Raw genomic sequence first — 15,291 nt, 5'->3', positions numbered from 1 at the left:
AAAGAAAAAAAAAAAACAACACATGAGTTCATGGTTGAAAATAAGGAGTAAATTTTCCTAGAGCAAATCTTTTAGTTGACTGAAAAGGAGATTTTGAGGTGAACTGCTATGATTAACAGGAAATACCAAGTATTAAAGTTCTTCATTGTACTTGAGAAGGACAGAACAAGAATTGTAGTTAGAAGCTGAAGGCAGTAAAATTCAAATCAGAAGCAAAGTATGATTTTTAATGTAGATGGTAATTAAATATTGAACATACCATGAGAAGAAGTAGTGAGTTTTTATTATTTTGATCCATCCAATCTGGCTGAATACCTGTCAGAAACTAACTTCTGAGCTCAAAATAGACAGACTGATGAAAGCAAGGCTTGTCTAGAGACTTTGTTTTTCTTTTTTTGTTTGGTGATTTATTGACCCTGGCAGACTACTGATAAATACAGAGTAGAGGGGAAGAAGCCAAGAGGGCCAATGGCATCCTGGCCTGCATCAGAAATAGTGTGGCCAGCAGGAGCAGGGAGGTAATCATCCCCCTGTACTCAGCACTGGTGAGGCCGCACCTTGAGTGCTGTGTTCAGTTTTGGGTCCCTCACTACAAGAAAGACATTGAGGCCCTGGAACGTGTCCATAGAAGGGCAATGAAACTGGTGAGGGGTCTGGAGCACAAGTCTTATGAGGAGCGGCTGAGGGAGCTGGGATTGTTCAGTCTGGAGAAGAGGAGGCTCAGGGGAGACCTCACTGCACTGTACAACTTCCTGAAGGGAGGTTGTGATGAAAAAGGGTCTGGCCTCTTCTCTCAGGCAAATAGTAGGACCCAAGGAAATGGCCAGAAGTTGTACCAGAGGAGGTTTATGCTGAACATTAGGAGAAACTTCTTCTCTCAGAAGGTGGTCAGGCACTGGAATGGCTGCCCAGGGAGGTGGTGGAGTCGCCATCCCTGGCAGTGTTCAAGAGGCGCTGGATGAGGAGCTACGAGAGATGGTTTAGTAGCTTGTGGTACTGGGAATGGGAGGGTGGTTGGACTGGATGATCTTTCAGGTCATTTCCATCTTGCGATTCTATGATTCTATGATTCTATAATCACCTCCCTCAACCTGCTGGCAGTGCTCTTTTTAATGTACCCCAGTACACCATTGCTCCTTTTGCATGTGAAGGAACATTGCTGGCTCATGACCAACTTGCTGTTTCCCTCAACACCCAGATCCTTCTCTGCAGAGCTCCTCTTCAGCATGTCAGTCCCTAACCTGTATCGATGCATATGGCTATTCCTCCCAATTCCTATTTGTTGAACCTCATCAGGTTCCTCTCCGCCCAGCTCTCTGGCCTCTCCAGGTCTTGCTGAAAGGCAGCCTGCCGGTGTATCAGCTTTGTATCACCAAAGCTGACAGTGGATGCTATGCCTTCATCCAGGTCATAAATGAAGATGTTGAACAAGACCAGATCCAGTGCTGATCTTGGGGAACACTGCTTGCTACAGGCCTCCAACTAGACACTGCACTGCTGATCACAACACTCTGAGCTCTCCAAGCCAGTTGGTTCTCAATTCACCTCAGCGTTCGCTCATCTATCCCACACTTCCTAAGCTCACCTATGAGGATGTTATGGGATACAGTACCAAAAGTCTCACTGAAGTCAAGGTACACTGCATTCACTGCTCTCCCCTCAGGTACCCAGCCTGTCGTGTACCCTTGTACCATGTACCCTGTCATGACATCCTAAAGGGCTACCAAATTGGTCAAGCATGATTTCCCTGTGGTGAATCCCTGCTGACCACTTCTGACAATCTTCTTGCTTGGAGATGACATCCAGAATAAGCTATTCTATCAGCTTTCCATGCATGGAGGTGAGGCTGACTGGCCTGCAGTTTTCCAGCTCCTCCTTCTTGTCCTTTTTGAAGACTGCAGTGACAGTGGTATTCTTCCAGTCCTTAGGCATCTCTTTGTTCTCCATGACCTTTCAAAGATGATAGAGAGCAGTTCTGTCAGCTCTCTCAGCACTCGTGGGTGGATCCCATTAAAATACATGGATCTGTGTGTGTTGAGTTTACCTAGTTGATCTCTGACTAGATCCTCTTGACAAAGGGAAACAGTTCCTTTCCCCAGCTTTTTACCTCTGGGGTCTGGGATTCCTGAGGGGCAATCTTAGCAATGAAGCAAAGAGAGCATTCAGTAACTCCACGTTATCAGTGTCCTTTGGTAACAATAGTGGAGATATTTTACTCTAATGTTCATTTTGAAAGCTTATGAAAAACCATATTACTTTGATGTGTTTTTTACATTTTACTTTTGGGGATAATATATACATACATATACAAAATCCAGCATGTACCTATGTGGATCTGTACTGAACTAGTTTATATCCAATTTTTGTGATAGCATTCTCATTTTTAATTTGAAGTTCTTTTTCTTGACTGTATCAATTTTGTGGCATATATTAGAGGGGGAGCTAATGCTACTGTGTTGACCAGTGAAAAGATGCAGTCTGGGAATATTTGGAACAACAATAAAAATCACACTTGTTTCATAAAGAAAAAGAAAACAAATAGAAAATAGAGAGAAGGTATGAATAAAAACGAAACCAGTCAGCAGTATTTGAAGTTGAATCCAGATTCAAGACTGATTGATCTTGCTTTCTTAAGTTACAATGTAATGACTGCTGTGATTTAACTTATAAAATACATACTTTGCAATGGCCAACCAAGAAATATTCTTAATGTGCATAATAATGATATATATATATATATTGTTTTATACCACTTATTCTAACTTTTCAATCTTTTTTTCTCCTCCATAAATAGATTCTGAATATGTAAGGTCCTGGGTATCATCTGTGGCATGTGTCTGCCCCAAGTTCCATATAAAATCAGTGATTGTTCTCAACAACAGAATAAGTTGGGCATTAGGTTTCAGTCTGGCCAATTCTTTGGTAGCATCTGGAATGTAATAATGTGAGTAGTCATATCAATTGACAGAATAATGCTCCATTTTCTGTTTATTCAAAACTGCACTTGGCTGAATGATGATGAAAAGAAGCATCACTTATTCCAACGTTGCTTGGTAAATGGTACCAATTCATATTTACAGTTAAAAAGGGTGATCTAAAATTCATTGACAAATTCTATGAGAATGTTCCCAGTGAAGCAGTTCCAGCTCTAGTGATTTCAATTTTAGCCAATTCAACTTATTAGCTTGAATATCCCAGCATCTTTTCATGAGTATCTCAGTTAACCCAGTGTACGTAAAACCTTCATTTGAGATTAAGAATACTGTATTATCTTGAGGTAGAAAAACTGTTCTGAAAAACAAGGTAGAAAAAAAGGCTGAAAAAGAACAAAACAAACAATCTATTAAATCCTCTCAACTCTTACACACAGGGGTTAAGCACTACTACGAGTCATTTTAATAGTCTGCATTTCATTACTCTTTTTGGGTGTGCATGTACTTCTACACTGGCAACTTGAGAAAAATTTCTTGATTACACTTAGAACAAACTAAGGCTCACTGAGGAGGTCAAAATAATCACTGAGGACAGTTCCAACACTATCTTTTTTTCTCTGTGTCTGAGGTATGGATGAAAGCCTCCAGCAGTCTTTTACCTACTCATAAAGATACCTCAGGCTTCATTTTGTATTTTGTGTTTTTCTTTTGGTATGCTTCAAATATTACTTTCGTACTGGTGAGCCTACATCAGTGTGTTTGTCCCTAAACATTCTCATCAGTTTGTTACAGTAGCCTATACAAGACTGCATGTCCTTTCATATAAATAGCTTTTGCAGTGGTGGCTACTGTGACCTTCCTTTGTGGTGCAGGAACCTTGGAACTGAGCAATAACTTCTGCCCAACAAAGGAATTATGCTATTTTTTTTTCTGTCTTTTCAGCAAATATAAATATGTTTCAAGTTTCTGATGATGCAGCTGCTAGAAATGAAAGAAAGAACTTTCCAGTCTGTGATGTGAAACAAATTACTTCCTGTATCTACTTGTTGGGTGTATTTCAAATTGAATTTACAGCTGGAACTTCAACCATGCTCCTTCTTCATCTTCATATCAGTATGTGTATTTCTTACCTGCTTACTGCAGGCTTAATCTCTGATTGTTCTCTCTAGTCTGGAGCAAGCCCTTCTCACAAGCTAGTCTCATGCAAAAGTCATCTTGGCAGCTACAGACGCTTTCAGCACAGAGCACCCCTAGAAAAAGAGATGACTGAAGATAAGGGGGGGTAGTGGAAGAAAACACGAAAAAGTAATTACGTTATCTGCCAGATACAATCTAGTGCTGTGGACTGAATTGCTTGAAGCAGGACAGCTTTTCCCAAGAACTGTGTCAAAAACGCTGCTCTCACTGCTCCTCCAGATCTATATTCAGTGGTCCTTTTGCACTGCTAAGGTCTCAGTAAGTACTGAGACACTCTCCCTGCACAGGCAGTGGACTTCAGAAGGACAGGTGGGATTTTTCTCACCTCTTACACTCACTTTGCGATTCTTGCCTGCAAAATTCGTGTGTCTTTGAAAGTGCGGAAATAACCAGGATGAAACTGCAGCTGTGCTGAAGCAGAAGGCAGTTCTTTGTAAACTCAGAACTTCAAGCAATGCATCAAAGTCGAAGATGACTTTTCATAGAATCATAGACTGGCTTGAAAAGGACCACAGTGCTCATCCAGTTCCAACCCCCTGCTGTGTGCAGGTCGCCAACCAGCAGACCAGGCTGCCCAGAGCCACATCCAGCCTGGCCTTGAATGCCTCCAGGGACGGGGCATCCACAGCCTCCTTGGGCAACCTGTTCCAGTGCCTCACCACCTCTGTGTGAAAAACTTCCTCCTAACATCTAAACCAAACCTCTCTTGTCTCAGTTTAAAACCATTCCCCCTTTTCTAACGATAAAATTTAATAAAACACTTCGATATGTTCTTTTAAGCAAGAAAACGGGACAGAGGCTAGGAGAGAAGCATACACAGAATGACAGTTTCCACAGATACCACGTACGAGAGCAAACAAGAGGTGAAGCCGCCCCGTCCCCGCCCAGCTCCCGCCTTCCTGCTAGGCAGACTCCCAGGCACAGTGCCCTCCTCCTGTCAATCAACACGGAGCCCCGCCCCCTTCCGCCCACTGGCTCCTCCCCTCCCTCGGGCGGTTCGGAGGTGCGGCCGCGGTGTGCGCGCTGTCGCTGCGTGGTGACGCAGCAGGAGGAGCTGAGGCGGCATTGCCCGCCCTTCCTCCTCCTCCTCCTCCTCCTCCTCCGCCTCCCATCGCACGCTGACAGAGCGGCGGAGCTGATCGTCGCTGGAGTCTCTCGATCGCCGGCCGGGCTCGGGGGGAGCAGCGGGCGCTGCCACCGGCCATGGTGGCCCGCCCGCCGCCGGGAGGACAGCAGCAGGCGCGGCGGCGGCGGCCGCCATTGCGAGCGGGGGCCGCGGGACTATGAAGGATGGAGGCGGACGAGGTGTCGATCCGCGAGCAGAACTTCCACAGCCAAGTGCGGGAGTACACGGTACGCGCCGTCACCCTCGGCCCTTCCCCCTCCCGACCCTTCCCGAGAGCCGCTTTCCTCGCAGCCGTGCTGCCCTCCGGCTCGGCCTCCTCCGTGCCCGGCCCTGCGCCGGGCTCCCCGCGGCATCGCGTTCTCTGTGTGCCTCCGGCAAGGCGGGGCAGCGCGATGTGAGCGTGGATGCGGCTGTGTGCGTACAGCTGTGTGTAGAGGTGTGCTTCTGAGCAGCCCGTGCGTGCTGTGCTGCGCAGCTTAGCCTTTAAGTGCAGCCTTGTGTCCGTGAGGATACGTGTGGGTTCCGATGGCGCTGCTTGTGCTGCTCGCACCCTCCTCCGGTTGCAGGAACGCGCATCCTTCGCTGTATAACCTTCACAGTTGCTCACATCTCTCAGGTCCGTCTCTGGGTGAAGGAATACAGCCCATAGAGCAGCACCTGTGCTGTCCCATCTTCCTCAGCCCTGCGCCTTACATGCAGATGGAGAGAGCTGTTGTGGTTTCCTCCCGGATTGCCTCATCATTATTTGCAGGGCTATTCAAAGCCCTTGGGGTGTTCTGGTGGGGCTTATCTCTTGTTGCACATAGGAGGCAGTGTTTTGGTTTGCCACATACCATCCTAACTCTTATGGGTTAACTGCATTCTTTTTGCAGATACTGTTGTGTGAGTATTAGGAGATTTCTTGAATAAAAATATAATCTCATAATTTAGCTTTGAGTGTTTTTCAGCTGTATGAGGAAGCAGTCTTAAATGTCATTGTCAATTTTGCCATAGGCCTACGTAACTCGGTTATTTAATAAGAGACTTGACTGGATCCCTAGTCTGATAATCTCTGTATCTTTAAAATCCATGTGTTAACACTAACTTTCTCGTGCTGTGGTATTACACTTTCAGAATACCTTTTTCTTGAGAGTGCAACTCACGTTGGTATGAGGAGAGCTGGTGTTTTGGAGTGTTTTCTGGCTCTTCCTGTTTGTGTGAATGGATGTTAGGTATGTCAGGAGAGCCGTGACCTGTGGAGGAGCACTGAGAGACTAATACTTCTCTGTAAGGAAGTATTTATGTCCTCTGTAATGAAAGCAGAAGTGTATACACAAATCTTGCAGCTCTTTTGGGTACTAGAATAGTTTCCCAGTGTACGTTTTACCATTTGAGTTTTTTTTTTGTGTGCTGAATCTCATGCTTTTGTCCCCAAAGTCTTGTTCTGACACCTTGTGTGCTATGTACTGTTTATGTACGTAGGGAACCAATTCTTTTCATTAATTCATTGAAGTGTATTGAATTCTTAAAGAACTAACTAATGCATACTGCAGCTACTTCTGTGAAGCTTTGCAGCTCTTCTAAGAGCAACTAGTAATTCTTCCTATTGGTGTAGTCACATAAGTATTCACAAGGGAAAGCAAGAATGCACAATTCAGAAGTGCAGTGCTGCTGCTTGTGAAGAAAAAATATTTGGCAAAAACTTTTTGTCCAGCTACAGTTTGATCTTTGGTTTGGTGAAAAGCCTTCTACATTATTGCTTAATCAGTGAGGATAGTAAGTTTTCACTTTTAAAACACACACAGTGTTGTGTTCTTGCCCTTAATTTCTCTATGAAGGCTGCAGTTGTGTGCACATTTCTTGTAGCACTTGCACAGCTTCAGAAGTGTATTGCAAGAGTGCATGTTGTCTGGCCTCCTGTTGCTCTTGTTAGCTTACAGATAATGAAATACACAGAGCATGTTGTTTACATGTACCATTATGCTTACAGCCTGTGCAATTAGTTCTGCTTTGGCTGGTCTTGAAGCTGCATGGTGAAAATCATGTTGTCAAACATGTAGATGAACATTTGTGCTGTGGATACAGGTGTGGGCCTTCACTGAAGGAGGGAATGTGTTCTGCTGTCTGATGTGCATGAGGCTTTTGTTCCAGCTGCAGGTGGAGTGGGATCACTGGGGTGGTAAATGAAAGAATTGAAGTTTTTGCAGTATCAGAGTGGAGGAAACCTGTATGTTAACAGAAACAGCTTGAGCTTATGGAATCTGTTGATATCTTCCTGACTTTGCAGACCTTGTTCTGTGGCATGACCTCTACTGGAAGCCAAAATGATGCATTCAGGAGAGGAAGGAAATCAGGGCAAGTTTGACGTAGTTGAAAAGAAAACTCCTTTCTCTTCTGTTTTGTGAATTGTATTCATCCTCTTTGAATGGTTTTGGAGTTTCTAGATCGTGCTTCTAAAAGGACTCCTAAAGGCATGCAAACCTTTACTTCAGTGAAATGCTTCACTTCTCTTTCATCTGTGTTCAGAGCAAGCAAGCTTCTGAGTTTCCATGAAGTTTTCCTATGTAATGTAAAACAAAGGCTTGTTGCCCTTCAGCTGGCAGTGTTTGACTTTTTTTTCCCTGTAAGTGCCACCTTCTGATAATTTTTCCATTGAAGGAGAAATGTATTTGATGTATGTTTATGGATCAAGCAAGTATAATTAAAGACTTTTCAAAAAATAAAATAAATCTTTAATCTGCTTTTGAGGTGACCTTCCCTGTGGTTTAACGTGTGATTAAATTTAGGTGCATCCACCTCTGAGCCACTTGTTTGGTGTGTCGGGATGGTTTCTGGTTTTTCAGGAGTACCTGTCTGCACGAGAATAGCCTGCCTTGTTCTATTGCTTCATGAGGATGATCCCTTCCTTACAAGAGGTCAGGTCTCTCACGTTTCAAGAATCGTACTGAATCTGGGTTAATCTGCTGCTTGTAGGGCCTGTTGTTTGGAATGCTTAATGGAACAAACAACTGTCAGTCTTGTAGTTAGAATTCTATAAGGTAAATGTGGAGATTGATGACCCAGCATTGGAAACATGAGACATGACAGAACAATGGGTTTGCTCTAAGTCGGGTGAAGCCCTGCCCTCACGGAGCTGAACTCGTGCTCTGTTCTGGTTGCATCGTTCTGCAAATCAGCAGAGCATGGCAGCATGCCTTCTCTATTTGATCAGCATGCATGCGCAAGTATTGTAATACATAAATGCCAGGTAATGTGTGTTAGTCTACTGCTGTCTTTGTTGTACACTTAGTGTACCTTTCTTGATCCTTTGACTCATTTCTTGTTTGTTGAGTTCTTGCACGTCCATGGAAGCTATGTAAGCTTTTGGGGCGTTGATTTTTGCTTGTGTCCTATTTTTACATCTGTTTATACAACGTAATTAAAATGTCCTGATTGCTGCTATAACTTTTCACAGCCAAACTTGAAGTAGTTAAGTGGGGGGGTTCAGTTTCTTTGTTCCTCTGGCTTTGAAAAATATTTGTTCCCATTTTGAGTTTTCTATTCTGCAATATTAGTTGTTTTTTTTTTTTTTTTTTTTTTTAAGTTTGCTAATTCTTGATAGCATTCTTCTGCTTAGAAAATTTTCAGTTTATAAAATCACACACATGCACTTGGTTATGAGGCTTCTTTGACAAAATCAGTGGTGTGCCTGTGCTTATGTATAGAGTGAGGGGAAAATGTGGAGGAAAATAACTAGGTGACTGTGGAGTCATTAGTTAAAAAGCAAAATAGATTTGGAAATGATTAATTATACTAAATATGACATGGGGGGGAAGGGGGGAAGTCAGTCATAGAATCATAGAATCAACAAGGTTGGAAAAGACCTAAAAGATCACCCAGTCCAACCGTTCACCTATTCCCAATAGCTCCTACTAAACCATGTCCCTCAACACAACATCCAGTCTTTCCTTGAACACCCCCAGGGTCGGTGACTCCACCACCTCCCTTGGCAGTCCATTCCAGTGCCTGACCACCCTTTCCTGGCAGAAGAAGTTTGAACACAAAAATGCTATTTTAATTCCTTCATGCAAGTATAAGCAAATATTGAAACAGCTTTGTTCTCTTGCTTTCTATTGATACTTTCTATCCTCTTGTTGTGTTTCAGGGTAAAGAGGTGTTCAGGATTCTTCACTAGGATCTGGTGTGTGGCTGCTGCTGGTGTTTGTCCCGTATGTGGCTGTCGGGAGAGCGATTCCCCGGAGTGCTGTGTGCCTGCTGGCAGCCTGCTCTTGTTTGTGACCAGTTCTGCTTCCTTCAGCTTCTGCTCTGGACAATAGCTGTGGTCCTTGCAGAGCGGTGTTTATGCCAGAAGTGATGATATTCTGGTTGTGGGCCAAGAGGAATATGCTGACTAGCAGCACTGGTAATTTTTAAAAACAGCTTGTTAAAAACAACTGATGTTTTTGTTTTTTGTAAAACGTCTTCTGGTTTGTTGTACAGCCATATAGGGGACAAATGCCAGCAGTAACTGCATTACTCTAATTCATGTAGAAGAAGAACCTCAAAGTTTATGCAAGTTTATTTTATTCACTAATGTTTCTTCTCTTCTTTTATCCTTGCGGTGAATATTTGTGGAGTACATTATAAGTTGAACTGCTGCTTGCATCTCAAAGATGGTTTTGCTTAGGTTTCTCAGTATCGCCCTTTTTCCAAAACATTCTTTGGGGGGGAAGGTGGGGGGTGGAAAGAGAGAAAGGAGTACTTGTGGCAGTGGCATGAGAAACAAGACAGAAGATTGCACATAATAACATAATTATATATATATATATAAAATGCTCACAGCATCGTATTATCTTAAAAGTACACTTTTACTGGTAAACATGTGTGCTGTTTTGTACTTGTGAAGCAGTGAGTCATCCTCTGGCTGCTGATACTGAAGATCAGTGGTGGTGGATCCATTTGGAATCAATAGGTATCTCTAAACTTGGCTTGGATGAGCAGATAGAGATGTGCTTATTCTCAAAACAAGCAACTTCTGGACAGTTCTGCTTTTTCTGTTTATACAAAAGGAGCAAGGAAGACGGAAGTGTTAGACGTTATTGCAGTTCAAAAGAATTCCTTTAGAAAGCTGATATGTTTGTTTGTTGTAGTTGACCAAAAGGGAGGCCAGTTTCGTGGAGGGTGCAGAAGTCTCTTTAAGACTTTAGATCGACTTAAATTCAATATTAAAAAAAAAAATCTGTATTGGAAACATAGACTTGATACTGTCAAGGTGCAGGTAGGATTTGAGACGAAGTTAAGAAACAGTGGAAGAACTGACAGCAAACAAGCTCTGTTACTGATTATGACCACAGGTAAGTGTACCCAAAGTTGGGTTTTGTTTGGATAGCTGGTTGTGTTACACATGGATTGAATGAGATGGCAGGATGCATCTGAAAGAAAGGTGTGAATGTTTCAGGCTTTGCTGTGATGTAGGGAGGATGCTGGAACTTGTAAGTCCCAGACCCTCTGAGAGAAGTGCCTCCAGGGTGAGCCAGGTGGTGGTGAAAGTACAGCTGTCAGAAGTGTGCTCCCAGTGAAGCTGTGGTAAGCAAGGGAGAGATTGGCTCTGGGTTAAAGAAAACTATTTGAACTATACTTTTAATGCAGTGTCAGTTTGCTAATTCTATTTAAAGGTTTCAAGTTATCTATTAATTCATGTATTTTTAATGTGTTTTCACCTTTCCTGTATTGTCTTGTTTTCATATTTGATTTGGTATATATCTTTGTTTTTGGAGGTTAGTGATGATCTTGTTGAGAAAACCTTAACTTCTGCAATGTCCCTGCAAGGCTGTAAATGTATACTTCTGTAAATGGCTAGAGGCACTGATTTCTTGGTAGCTAGTAGTGTGCAAGCATTTGCATAATGTGTAAGGTGAGAACGGGAGAGACTTTAAACATCATGATTATAGTTTGCTTTTGTGCATATAGCAATTAGCAGCTTTGGATGATGCATCACTATAAAAGCAAAGCATGTGACTAGGTAGAGATGATTTGGTACTGCTGCAGCTGACTTGTTGGTTGTTCACATGACAAGAGGTGACTCCTATGTTCAGCTTTGATCCATCTCCACCTGTGCTTCCCTACTCTTAATTCCTGCCATTCTTCCCAGGTGTAAACAAAAACACTTGCCAAGTGGAACAGTAGGAGGAAGGTTTTCAGTGGCTGTGTGGCATTTTAATGCACATTCAGACACTATATAAGCAGCAGGATGGATGTGTAGTGCTGTGTTTTATATTACGAAAATTGAAACTCAGTAGTGTAACAGAATCACAGAAACACCAAGGCTGGAAAAGACCTACAAGATCATCCAGTCCATCCATCCATTTATCACCCATAGATCTCACTACACCATGTCCCTCAACACAACATCCAAATATTTCTTGAACACCTCCAGGGTCGGTGACTCCACCCCTCCCTGGGCAGCCCATTCCACTGCCTGACCACTCTTTCAGAAAAGTATTATTTCCTAACATCCAGCCTAAATCTCTCCTGGCACAGCTTGAAGCCATTCCCTCTGGTCCTATCACACGAGAGAAGAGGCCAATCCCCAGCTCACTACAGCCTCCCTTCAGGTAGTTATAGAGAGCAGTGAGGTCTCCCCGGAGCCTCCTCTTCTCCAGGCTGAACAATCCCAGCTCCTTCAGCCGCTCCTCATAAGGCCTGTGTTCCAGACCCCTCACCAGCTTTGCCCTTCTTTGAACTCGCTCCAGGGCCTCAGTGTCTTTCTTGCAGTGAGGGGCCCAAAATTGAACACAGTACTCGAGGTGCAGCCTCACCAGAGCTGAGTACACAGGGACAATCACTTCCCTGTTCATGCTGGCAGCAACGTTCCTGATGTTTTCAGCCAAGCATCAATCAATACCCCCAGGTCCATTTCCTCTACACGGTCTTCCAGCCACTCTGCCCCAAGCCTGCAGCATTGCCTGGGGTTGTTGTGGCCAAAGTGCAGGACCCGGCATTTGGTCTTGTTGATCCTCATCCCATTGGCACCAGCCCAGCTCTCCAGCCTGTCCGGATCCCTCTGTAGGGCCTCACTACCCCCAGGCAGATCGACAGTTCCAGCCAACTTGGTGTCATCTGCAAACTGACTGAGGTTGCACTCAGTGCTGTCATCCAGGTCATCGATAAAGATAATGAAGAGTATTGAATTAACGCTACTACTTTAGGTAACAGTTGGTCAAGCAAAACCGCCATCAGTTCAGTTTTCAACTCTTAAGCATGTTCTTAAATGTGTTTTGCAGGGTGGTGTTGCATGGTGTATTCTGCCTTCTCTTTCTTTCTGTGCTGTTTTTTCTATTTAGGGAAAAGGATATGTTGTCATGTAACAGGAGGAAGTGGAGGTACTCTCTGTTATGTCCATAGCCTTTTTCTTGTGTGTGCTTCACCTAGAAGTGCTGATGGATGAGTAATAACAGTGGCTTTTCTATCTGACATAGTTGCTGCTTTGAAGTTATTTTCTTCCTTTTTGTTCCATATTTCCTTTTTCATTTCACTTGAGCACAGTACAACACTGTCTTCTCTGTTTTGTTTCTCCAGGTTTACTTTGCCTGCTTTAAGTACTGGTATGCAGTTAAGTGAGAAGGAGTGATTGTTTGTCCATTTGGATGCTTTTCTAGTGAGAAAGTTACATATGTGTTAAATCAAGAAAATGTACTAAAGACTTTAAATTAGAGTTTTGTGGTGGTTCCTTACTGTTAAAGCACTGTGTTCTGTAAGATACCCAGTTTTTTCATAGCAGAAGAGCATCACTGGCTAGAGTTGGAGTAGTTAACAAAAGAGTATGATGGTTTTCAGTCCACGGCGTGAACTTTAGCTCCAAAGTTTTAGAGGTCATCAGCATGGACAAATTGATGTCAGCTGATCTTTATAAATATTGGGATATGTACAAGGTAACTTGAGCTAGTTCAGACTTTTGTTACTTGTGTTTAATATTAGATTGCAGTGCCAGCCCCTCAGATGCATGTAGCAACAAGCTGAAAAGCATGCAGTTCATCTCCAGCTTCATCCTCACAGGAACTGAGCTGTCTGGTACAGATCCAGAAGTATGATTTTCTGTGGAAGAGCTGGATATAAGACAACAAAGTGCAGTGTATCTCCAGAAGTGGTTTCTCTTGGTGTGTCCAGTGTCTAACAGAGCACTTTGTTTCCTAAATGAATGTGAAAGACCTCCAGGAAAGGATGGGTTTGTTTGCTTGTTGAGCCAGATGGTTTTTTTTTTTTTTCTTCTATGCAGAGAAACACAAATGAATTACTTACTCCCAGTTAAAAGGAAGACCCTAAACGTAGCACCACATCCATGTGTTTTGTTTTCAGTTGCTTGGTGGTGTTTAGAAGAAAAAGAAAGCAAACAACACAAATTATTTTGCGTAACTGTTGGGCTCTGACAATAAAAATTCTTATATTCTTGTTGGTTTCCTTTGCATTTGGGTACACCTGGTCAATCAAAGATTGTGTGCTTCCTTTATAATGTGAGAACATGCCATGGTTAGCTTTGACATAGCTTCCTAGGAGCAGCCTAACTACAGCAGCACGATGACTGCTTTCTGCTTCTGTAAAATTAAAATAAATTTAAGGAACTGAAAAATCTTAAAGTCATAAGGTTGTTAATTAATGCTATCGGTGTCAGGAATCCTCATTAATCACAGCGGTGTACATTCTGTCTTCACTTTCCCTTTGCATCTGGACGAGCTTAATTTGAGCTCCAGTGACAAAACTTTGCAGAAGATTTTAGGTTATGAGCAATACAACTTGTCCCAGATTCACTGCATTTGCAGCATCCTCACCTTTTGTCAGATCTTCTTGCAGAGATGAATGATGGCATAGAACGCTGTTTCTTGATGGAAAACATGGCTTGCAGCATGACTTGGATTTAATAGCATGTTGTGGTGTTAGCTTATGTATATTACTGTCATATATAATACTTTTCTGAAGGAAAGCTTTTTTTTTTTAAAGAATATGGATTCTTCCTTCACTAAAGATACCAATGTACTTTTGTGCATGGTGTGCTTTTTAGAATGGTGTTCTATTTCAGTATGACTACCTGGATGCTTCTTAAGAGCTGTGATTAGAAATAAAAGTTATTTGTGGAGTTGCCCTATTTTAAGCTTTTTTTTTGAAGGGGGGAAAGAAAGAGTTGCTAAGAATTATTTTTCAAAGATGCATGACTGTTAGATTGTTTCCTTTGCATATGGTAAGGGTTATATCCAGAGAATACATATAAATATGCTTCTTAAACTGAGTACGTACGCCTTTGTAGTGGAGCTTTGAAGTGAATAAGGAGCTTGTAGTGTCTGTGACAACAGATGTCACACTGGGAAAAATGTGCTATTCACTTTCCTCAGGTCTCAGCAGGAAGAGCATTCATGCTCAGCTTTGACCACGAAGAGAACTCTTGCTGTTGGGATGCACTCGTTTCTTTAGGAGATCTGGTAAACACGCTGCGTCAGTGGAACACAGCGCACAAAGGACCTGGCTACCCTGAAACAGAGGCAGTAGAGATTAAGGTGTGGTTTCTAAAAGGGATAAAAAAAAGAGGTGGTGATGCCCTTGAGCCCTGAAAACAAGTTTCTATCCTGTGCTGAGAGCTGCTCAGCAGATGGGGAGAACAGCAGGGATGAATTTGGTGATTGGAGGATAACTCAATTGCTAACATGGTTTTTGGTGAACAGATTGAAGTATTTTGAGTGCAGAAGGGATGGCGTAGTGCTGCTGGCAGCCATGAGCCTACCTGGAGCACTGCATGCCAGCTCTCTCATTTGTAATTAAGAAACATGGACGGAAACTAGAACAAGTATGAGCAAGTACTTTTTTTTTTTTTTTTTTTTTTTTTTTTTTTTTTTTTTTTTTTTTTTTTAATGCTGTCCAAAAATACCTTGAAACAAAGAGCAGTGTGAGGAGTAAGAGCCCAGGATTGCAGCATGACAGGACAGTGGAGTCTATTCTTTGGCTTTCATGGACAAACACATTCCTTTTTCTCATCCTAAAGGAGTTCTACTCTAAAAATAGTTAGGATGCTGGCTTTTGCTGCTCCCTTTG

General features: G+C 42.8%; 1 protein-coding gene and 1 long non-coding RNA gene across 2 annotated transcripts in view; both read left to right on the top strand.

Annotated features, from left to right (window-relative positions):
* The first annotated feature begins 5,139 nt into the window (after nt 1–5,139).
* Nucleotides 5,140–15,291, top strand: part of LMBR1 (limb development membrane protein 1) — a 63,300-nt gene continuing 53,148 nt past the window's right edge. Inside the window, exon 1 of the mRNA XM_052693313.1 lies at nt 5,140–5,483. Coding sequence (XP_052549273.1) covers nt 5,421–5,483 — 63 coding nt within the window. The 5' untranslated portion in view covers nt 5,140–5,420. The remainder of the gene's footprint in view (nt 5,484–15,291) is intronic.
* On the top strand, nt 11,826–15,124 carry LOC128085632 (uncharacterized). The gene is made up of 2 exons (XR_008209033.1): nt 11,826–13,438; nt 14,598–15,124. It is a non-coding gene; the product is annotated as an uncharacterized LOC128085632 (long non-coding RNA).

The sequence above is a fragment of the Tympanuchus pallidicinctus genome, unplaced genomic scaffold, assembly GCF_026119805.1.
Source record: "Tympanuchus pallidicinctus isolate F22 unplaced genomic scaffold, pur_lepc_1.0 scaffold3, whole genome shotgun sequence".
Lineage (NCBI taxonomy): Eukaryota > Metazoa > Chordata > Aves > Galliformes > Phasianidae > Tympanuchus > Tympanuchus pallidicinctus.
The sequence above is the reverse complement of the archived record's forward strand: the minus strand, read 5'-3'. Positions and strand labels throughout refer to the sequence as shown.